The 9,842-nt window shown below is 42.0% G+C and overlaps 1 protein-coding gene and 1 pseudogene across 1 annotated transcript; one reads left to right on the top strand and one right to left on the bottom strand.

Annotated features, from left to right (window-relative positions):
* The first annotated feature begins 3,205 nt into the window (after positions 1-3,205).
* On the top strand, positions 3,206-6,456 carry LOC133831637 (CRS2-associated factor 1, chloroplastic-like; annotated as a pseudogene).
* Positions 6,457-6,592: 136 nt separating this feature from the next.
* On the bottom strand, positions 6,593-9,560 carry LOC133831636 (sugar transport protein 14-like). The gene is made up of 4 exons (XM_062262005.1): positions 9,117-9,560; positions 8,039-8,361; positions 7,323-7,952; positions 6,593-7,228 (listed from the first exon to the last, which is right to left on the bottom strand). Exons 1-4 carry the CDS (start codon positions 9,253-9,255, stop codon positions 6,794-6,796), a joined length of 1,527 nt encoding a protein of 508 aa, XP_062117989.1. The 5' UTR covers positions 9,256-9,560; the 3' UTR covers positions 6,593-6,793.
* Between the last annotated feature and the right edge of the window lie 282 nt (positions 9,561-9,842).

The following is a 9,842-nucleotide window of genomic DNA, read 5'->3' as shown; positions in this document are numbered from 1 at the left end:
TCTTGGAGATATCCTTCCTTATAGGAGCTGGTCGCTTGTAAGGAACATTGGCATTGGTCACCTGGTAGACCTCCGCCCTGCTTTCGACAAGGTTCGTATAGTTAATGAATCTCGGCTCATATCTATTGCCTTTGGGGCGTTTATTCTCAGATGTTGACGGCTCATTGCCCGCCCTTTTTCCACCATTTCTACCATTTCCGTTCCCGTTGCCTTTGCCGTTGCCACTGGGTTTGTCCGACCCGTTGGCGGCCTTGGTGGGTTCTTCCTTTGGCCCATTATCTTTTGTAGGCAATTTCCTTTCGTTGGCGATCGCATCCTCGAGCTTGATATATCGATCAGCTCGATCCAAAAACTTCTGGGTACTCTTTACCCTGTTCTTTCTTAGGTTGTTCCAGAGAGGGGAATGGTGCCTAACCACAGCAATTAGGGCCATCATCTTACCCTCGTTTTGGCTCCAACCGCTGCTCGCATAAAGCACGGGACGTACTCCTTTAAGGGCTCTCCTCTTTTTGGCGTATCTCCACTAGCTGGTTGGCCTCAGTGGGGTGTACGCGACCAGCATAGAATTGTTCGTAAAATTCTTTCACGAACATTTCCCAGGATACTATACCTGCAAGAGGGAGCTTAAAGAACCACTCCTGAGCGGTGTTAGATAGTGTGGCTAGGAAGATCCTGCAGCGGGCATCATCCGACATCTTCTGAATATCCATTTGTATCTCAAATTTGTTGACATGAGATACTGGGTCCCCGTACCCATCAAAGTTTGGCAGTACAGGCATTTTAAATTTGCTGGGGGTTTCTGTCACAACAATCTTCTGCACAAATGGAGTACCTCTCCTCCGGTCGTACTCTATGTGGGATGTTCGACTCCCGACCAGCTGCTGTATTGCCTGGTTCAGAGCATCAATTTGAGCCTGAACTGCGTCTGGGATCGTCGGGGCGACTGGTGCTGGAGGAGCGTACTCATCGTGCCTTTCACGCTGGTCGTTGAGTACGACTCTTAAGTCATCATCCTTGTGCCTTTGCTCTCTGGTGCCCAGCTGATCAAAGGCGTTGTGTTGTTGGGGTTGCCGCCCAACGTTATGGCTCGCAGACCTATTATCTCTTGGTGGGGGCTGTCTCCACCTCTTTCTTCATTACCCGACCAGCATTCCTCCTGCTAGAATCGACCTCATTATAGTCATGGTTGTCTCTAAACTGTGACCGACTATGACGCGACCAGCTGTACATGCTGTTTCCTCCTCGGGCTGGCATCTCCCGAGCGTCAAGGGGAGGCCTGCGCTGGTCGTTGGGTCCCCGTGCATTATTATGCCGCGGGGGGCCCCTGACCGCAGAGCCTGACTCATTATGCCTTCTGTTGGCAGAAGGACGTTGCCCCCTGCTCGGTGGATTTGGCTCTTCGTCCCTCGGGCGTCTAGGACTGCGGGGCGGCTGCCTGGGCCTATTCTGCCTCTGGCATTGGGGATTGCCGCAACCAGCTTAAGATGGCGGCTGCGGCTCACGATCTCGATTTGGGAGATCATCCTGAGCGACAGGTGGCTGCTCCAGCCGTTGAGGGCTCGCTGGCTGAATTAGAGGACTTGGATTTTGGGCTCGTGGTGGTTGTGCATTCAGTGGCTGATCCGGTTGTGAGGCCGGCACAACCTCTCCTCGAGCCAATTGAATGGCTGCTTCAAGAGCGGCCATGGCCTCTCTTTGCCGACGGTCCATGTCCGCCTGCCGTTCATTCAGCTCCTGGCGCTGACGCTCAATCTCCCTTTGCTGCAGCGCCAAGGTCTTTGCTGCATTCTCCTGATTGGCCCTCAGATTGGCCAACTCATCTTGCAACACCCCAGTGTTGCCCTTAGCGTTTCCGAATCTAATTCCTCCTCTTCAAAATCTAATTGTGGTTCATTTTCAGCCACATTTGGAGGAAGTTGAGATGATGCAGCGCCAGCAGCCTGTCCGGCTCTCTTAGATGTCTTTGCCATTTGATTTTCCTAAAACTTCTTGATCAAGCTCTCAATGAAAACACCAAAATGTTGACCATCGATTTGGCCAACGACACGGAGTCAGAATAACGACAAATAAACAGAAAAAATCAAGAATGTAATCAAATGGTAAAGAGGTGACATAAGCGATTTATAGTGGTTCGGCCCCAACTGTGTGGTAATGACCTACGCCCACTTAGTGCTCTTATTAATGTTGAATCCCAATGTCGTGATCAAAGAACTAGGGTTCTTAAGTTTCACAAGCCCTAGGAGAATTACAACAAAATGGTGGATAGTCACACTATGCTCTCTCTCTCGAAGTATTCAGATTCAAGATTCAAAAATCAAAAGTCCAAAAAAAGTCCCCTCCTTGAGTCCTCTCATTCATATTTATAGGCTCAAGGGGGGTTACATGGGCCATAATTATCCTTAATATCAGCGTATTAAGGCAATAAAGAGAAAATAATAAATGTAGTTATTACAAGATTACATATTTTTAAGGAATTAAACTGAAGCATGCGACTAGACTGGTCGCATCTAATCACGAGATCTGATAGTAGAAGAAACACCTGGTCGACTATCGAACAATATTCCTTCACTTTGACGTTGCCACGTGCCAACCAGGTGTGAGAAATTCTTGTCACGTTATCAGGAACTATTTTTGTGTAAACAATTGTTATTTTAGCATCAGATCTTAATTTTTATAATTATTAATTTTTTTTATATAAAACAACATGTTTGTATTATTGTCATTTCATTCTTAAAAGGTTAATACTCACAATTTTATTTTACATGCTCATATGAAGTGCTGTAATGTTTTCTGGAGGAAATTTTTCTATCATTTTGTCAGAAATAGTAATAGTGATGGTGGCTTTAGATTGTTATTTTCTACTTGAAGAGATAGTTATATGCTAATGATTTAGGATATTTGTTAGAAGATATAGAAGTCCATTATCTAATTTTCCTAATGCATCTATAATCCATGCTCGTGGTTTCACCAATATAACTCCTCATGAATTAACTACGGACTCACATGTCCTTACTTCTTATTTAATTTGATGTATTGGACTTTTATTACTTTCAATGAAATGTTTCATAGTTCAAAAAAAAAAAAAAATTAAACGACAAATATTTGAAGTGGAAATGCTCTGTCGTTTTCAACAATTTTGACGCGGAGGAGATAATAACGGATTCCTATCAATATCCTATATCTCTACGATATCTGATTTTTCATTTTCTTCCTTAAACCCTTCTTCTCAGAATTCTGAACCACAAAACCCCGCCAAAAATCCACCGGAAACACAAAGTCTCCGACCACTCCAATCCGCCGGTCCGTTTCACCCGGCCCCAACCGCACTCATCCAATCCAAGTATGTCTATTCACTGAGCTTCCTATATTTTGCAAAACTCGTTATTTCTTCCTCCGAAAATGGCGCTAAAACTTCCCATACAATTCCCCATCTTCTCGCCAATCATGAACCCGAATCCGTTTCTCAACCCGCGCCACAACCGCTCTCCCTCGGAGCTCCGCTTCGCCCGATGGAACAACGCCAACGCCGAGAGGTTCAACGAGCGCCGCAGGTCCCTCCAAGATATCGAGGACGATATCCGCCGAGAGCGCCGCTTCGATTCCGCCACCAGGATTGCCACTGTTTACGACTCTGCCTCTACCAGAACCACCAACGGCGACGACGGTTTTAAATCCATTGGTACACCTTCTTCTCCGCCGTCCCCTTCTATCCCTGGTAAGAAGTCCAAGTACTCTAAGAACCCTAATCCTCCCACCGATTCGCATCCGGCATTTCGCCGGGCTCCGAAATCCGCTAGGAAGCTATCGAAAGTGACTAAAGAGAAGCCCGCAAGCGATAGGGGAGCTCGTGTTCGGATTGGTGAAGATGGGATGTCGTATGTAATTGACGGAGCTCCATTTGAGTTCAAGTACAGTTATACAGAGACTCCGAAGGTGCAGCCCCTTAAGCTCCGGGAGGCGCCTTACGAGCCCCGTTACCTCCGAGCAAGAAGAAGTTGAAGGAATTCGATTCGTTTCAGCTGCCGCCGCCACATAAGAAGGGAGTTAAGCCGGTACAGGCGCCGGGCCCCTACTTGCCAGGGTCAGGGCCAAAATACGTGATGTCAAGGGAGAAGATATTGGGGAACCATTGACGCAGGAGGAAATTAAGGACTTGATAAATGGGTGTCTTAAAACCAGGAGGCAATTGAATATGGGTATGAAACTTGGAGAGGAATAAATTGTTTTGTTTGGTTTGGTTGTATATACTATTTAGTTTTGAAAAAGAAATAGTGACCACGAAGCTTATGGTTTCTATGCATTCAAATTATGTGTCTTTTCAGGTAGAGATGGCTTGACCCACAACATGTTGGATAATATACATGCTCTCTGGTATTGCCAGGAAAGAACTGGAGGAAAAATTATCTATAGTAAAGGGGGAGTGATATTTCTTTTCAGGTAGACATGGCTTGACCCACAAAATCAAATGCAAAGGAGTGTGTACGGTTGACATGGACAATGTTCGCCAGCAGTTAGAGGTTGGTTCATTTTGGTTTAGTTGGGCATGCAATATTATGAGTTAGCAGTTCCCTTTAGTGGATGTTTTAGAACACTTTTATCTTTCTTGTATTTCGTTGACTGATTTAACATTCACCCTACATGGCAAGAAGAAGAAGTTGAAGATATGCAACATAGGGATGGTATGAAGTTTAATATCTCTGTGTTTTGGGTTCATTTTTGGTATTGCCAGGAAAGAACTGGAGGAAAAATTATCTATAGTAAAGGGGGAGTGATATTTCTTTTCCGAGGCAGAAACTACAACTACAGAACTCGGCCGCAATTTCCTCTCATGTTATGGAAACCTATTACACCTGTATATCCTAGGCTAATTCAGCGGATTCCTGAGGGTCTGACCCCTGAAGAGGCATTTGAAATGCGCAAGAAGGGACAGAATCTGATACCAATATGCAAGCTAGGTATCTTTTTCTTCCTTGTTCGTTGACAACTTGACAATCGTAGATAGTTTTCAACTTTTGATTAATGAAACTTATAGTATAAGTAAATGCAAAGAATCGAAACTTACAATTGCAATGGTCTTTGAGACAGGGAAAAATGGTGTATACTGTGACCTGGTAAAACATATCAGAGAAGCGTTTGAAGAGTGTGAACTAGTACGGATTAATTGCCAAGGAATGAATGGTAGTGACTACTGAAAGATAGGTGCTAAACTAAAGGTTTGCAAATTTAGTTTGTTTGATTATTAAAATATTTCTTATATGACTATATCCGAACCCAAATGTCGTAAATGAATGAAAGTGCTTCTTTTAATTTAAATGTAGGATCTTGTCCCTTGTGTGTTGTTATCATTTGCAAATGAGCACATACTTATTTGGAGAGGACGTAATTGGACATTCTCTCTCCCAAAACCAGAAACAGATTATTTGGAAGCCAAGGAATCTGGTATTAACAGTGAAGGTTCAGTGGCATCACCTATGGAAAACAAAGTAGTAACCACGATCACAGGCTCAATTAGTGATTCGAGTTCTGATTTGCTCAGTGCAAACACAATGCAAAGAGGATTTGAAGGTATGGGTACAGAGGGAAATGAGGATTTATCATCTGTGCGACATGTTGAAGAATGCTCTTCAACTGGTGAAGTTTCAAATGAAGTAAGTACATTTGAAATTGAAAATAGATCTGATGTTCAAAGCCCTGTAGATGATGGTTCAGGAGCTACGAGGGAAACGAACTACAGTGCAAGTATATTAGATAGCTCTGGCACCACTGATGTAGAGCCTACTATTAATACTGATGCATCTAGAACTGAAACCGTATTGGATATAGGTCCTAATGATCAACTGTCAATGACAATGTCAGCATCTGATACCATGCTGCCCATTGTTGGTAGCATTGAAACAAAGTTGGACCCCGCTGCATCAGATTCCTTAGCTCATGAGAAGCAGCAAGTTACTTCAGAAGCTTTGCTAGATGCGAGCCAGCCAGCAAAGATTTATGCACCTTGTACAGAGGGAGTATTATCACTCTTGCAACAAGCTGTTGAGGGTGGGATGGCAATTGCTTTAGATGATCCACAGTTGGATGCTGACATTGTCTACCAAAAGACAGTTGCGTTTTCTCAGTCTGCTCCCCCTGGCCCAGTCTTTATGCTTCGACAGAAGAAAGTGCGGATTAAAAATGCTGAGGATGAAGAGAACGAGAAGCTAAATATCAAGGACATGGAACGAAAGAAGACATTAACAGTAGGTGTGAAGGAAAGAAACACGAAAAAGGATTCGAAAATTCCTAGGAAAAAAGATTTTGATGAACCTTTACAAAATGTTGTACCTTTGGGAAGCTTAAGAGTTGATGAACTAGCCAAGCTATTAGCATGATGCATATCATTTCTGAAATGTATTATATCAATCACATTCATTCATTGCCTTAATTTATTAAGTTCGGCATTTTACTTTTATGCAATTCCTAGATTAGTAAATTGATTTAGCATTTTGGAAATTTTAAACTCATGTTCGTGTGTGTGTTTAAAGTTTTCAAAACAGCTATTCTGGCCGAAATTCATAGTCAAGGTCTGTTCCGTTTCTAATGAAGATAAATGTTCATGTAACTTGGCATCAACTAATAGTCTCTTAAAAAAGCATACATATATTTCTCTAACTAATGTCGTCCCCTGTTTTGGTCTCATTTGTAATTGAAAGTTGTTCCGCACCACTACAAAGCAGATTTCAATGGTAAGCTTCTTTCTTTCATAAATATTTTTATGAATTACAAAAGAAATAAAGCATAATAGGACATCTTTTTACAAAAGTTGTTCAACTTGCTCTCCACCGTTTACATATCTTTTCCAAAACCAGTGATTTTGGAACAAAAGATAAATCTCTTCAATAGGAACTTGCTTTGTTTCGGGCAAGAGGAAATAGATGAAGCTGCTCATGATGAATATCAAGCCAGCAAAGAGTAGAAAGATCCCATATTGAAGATGGCATAGAGATACTAGGAAACACTGTGCTATAAGAGCCGTGAAGAATAGGTTGACACACACCACCACACTTTGCCCAGCTGATCTTGTTTCCAAGGGGAAGAGCTCACTCGGAACTAGCCACCCCAGAGGGCCCCAGGACCTTCCGTAACACAAAACAAATTGAAAGGTCAGAATGACAAGGAAAATTCCAATTCCCTTGGGTAGAGTCTCTCCTTGTCCGAATTTCAGAGCTAGAGTTATGGCCACAGCAATCTGTAAATGAAAAAGGTCAGCAAGTGTTATGACATAATTTATGGTTTGATAGATTTAAAGTTAACTTATGAATTTTGAAGTTCATAGTTCATACCAAGCAGCATATCATTTCACAACCAGCTTCCAAGAAGAAAGCTCTTCTGCCAAACTTGTCAACGAATCCCATCGAAATGAATGTGGCAACAACAAGGGCTACACTGGTAATCACAGACGAATATAGAGATGCCCCTGAACCAAAACCTAAGCTCTGAAATATAACAGGAGCGTAGAATAGTATGGAGTTCATGCCGGTGAGCTGTTGGAAAGCAGGAATTCCCAGAGCCCCAAGAACCAACTGTGGACGGTTTTTCCTTTGGAGGAGATTTCTAAAAGGGTTTTTTATGGTTCGAGCTGCATTGCTGGCATCAATCAAATCAGCAAACTCGGCATCAACTTTTGTGGTTCCTCTAACTTTCTCAAGTACTTTTCTTCCTTCATCTAATTTGCCTTGCTCCACAAGACTATTTGGGGTCTCCGGAAGGAAGATTCCCCCAATGAACATAAAAGTTGCTGGTACTGTAGCCAAACCAAGTGACAATCTCCAGCCCCATGGATGGATTTTTTCAGTTCCATAGTTTATTAAGTTTGCTACTAGGATTCCTAAGCAGGTTGTCAACTGAAATAGTTGGTTAACTGCTCCTCGAATTTTCGCAGGAGCCATTTCTGATAGGTACAAAGGAACTGCCTGCAAAAAAAGAAGAAGAAAACATTTAGTGAATAAACAAGTTTCTTAATTATAAGCATTTTCAGTCGTTAGTAATGTAGACTTACTTGATTGCCAAATCCAATGCCAACTCCAAGAAAGATTCTTCCTAAGATCAACATGGCGATGTTAACCGCAGCTGCATTTAGTACTGCTCCTAAGAAGAAGCTGATTGATCCAACGATGATGCTACCTCGCCTGCCTTTGTTTCTGGTAACATATGAGGCACCAAAAGTAGAAACAAGACCAGCAAAGTATAGGGAGGAAGTAAAGAGAGTGAGAATCTGATTGTCATATTTACAGTAATCTGTCTCTTTAAGATGTAGTTGCTTCCTATGATACACTTTTGGGAAGAACTCTATCAAGAAATCATCCATGGAAGTCACTCCACCTAAATTTACCATAAAAAGTATCATTGTTAGTTTGATGCAGTAGTGTAATACTACAGGAAAAGTATTAGTTTTGTTACTTAAACTTTATCCTCTTACATTACGAAAAGTGTTTGTCCTAGCATTCGTAACTAAACAGCTCTATGTTGACCTTGTATCCAAATATGGAACAAGTTAAGTTGTATTTTGAACCCGTTTGTTTGTTTTCATGGGTAAAGAAGTCAATAAAAGACGTCGTTATAGTTAGGTGAGGCAGCAGCACAGCACGTGATGGACTCTATTGGCATATGGAGAAACACTTGAGAATATCATGCACATTAACCAAATCCAAAACCAGGACAGTAAATCTCCTTGGTCTAAAAAGAAAAGGAAGAAGAATTTAAACCAATTTTGTTATATCAAAAAAGGCCCATTTCTACTGCACTTACATCTACCAATTTTCATGGAAATAAGAGGACATTATCATTTCTGGGTTTCATAATAATTCTCACCATGAAAAGGGATAGAATGAATTTGAAGTATTAAGACAGCTTAAATGATATATATATATATATATATGTAAATATATTTATATTATACACACATAATAGACAGCTAGGAATTCAAAGAAGAACATATTGAAAAAGAGAAAGAGTCTACTTTGATCTCATCAAGTTTACAGGATTCACTGATGTTTATATAAAATAAAAAAAAAAACCCAGATCATAGAATAGGCTCAAGTTTTAAGATCTACAAAGAAAACCAACAATAGACTGACCTGAAACACCAAGGTCATAGCCAAAGAGAGAGCCTCCAAGAGCTGCAACAATGCAAGCAAAGATGAAATATCCAGTTATCTTATGCTCATAAAGATGAGCCCTTTCAGATACTCCTCCAGCCACAAATCCTCCAGCCATTTCTTCCCCCCTCTCTCTCTCTCTCTCTCCCCACTAAAGTTTCACTATCTGTAAAAATTTTCCCCCTTGTTAGCACATGAATGATTTAAGATAGGGGTGTTCATTGGATGAGTCCCCCATCCAACACTAAAGCAAAGAGCAAAGAGTAGTCCCTGTGGGGCAACCAGCCAGCAAAGGATAGGGCTAAGGATCCGGGGTTTTCATTGACCAGCGATCAGAAAGCGGTTAAAGTCAGGTCAGACCGAGCTGGTTGAGCAGCAGGAGGAGAATCGGTCTAATCTCAGGGAAACCACAGTCGGAGTCATAAGGAAAGTACCAGTTGGACAGGGCCGGTAAAGCCATTTCTTGATCTTTCACAGCTGTCAGACGGTAGTTCAAAAAGAGCTTCAGAAGGCTGGCCAGCACACGAGAAAGCAGAAGGATAGCTATAGAAGTGGGGGATTTATTCAAAAAGTGGTTTCAATAAAAAAAAAAACAGGGAACAAGCATCCAATGTTTTTAAGCCCATCCGATCCGATCCGATCCAATCATCCAATTGGATGTGGGATTTTTGGAACCGATCCGATCCAATCATCTTGAACCAACCG

The sequence above is a fragment of the Humulus lupulus genome, chromosome 4 (genome assembly GCF_963169125.1).
Source record: "Humulus lupulus chromosome 4, drHumLupu1.1, whole genome shotgun sequence".
Classification (NCBI taxonomy): Eukaryota; Viridiplantae; Streptophyta; class Magnoliopsida; order Rosales; family Cannabaceae; genus Humulus; species Humulus lupulus.
The sequence above is the reverse complement of the archived record's forward strand: the minus strand, read 5'-3'. Positions and strand labels throughout refer to the sequence as shown.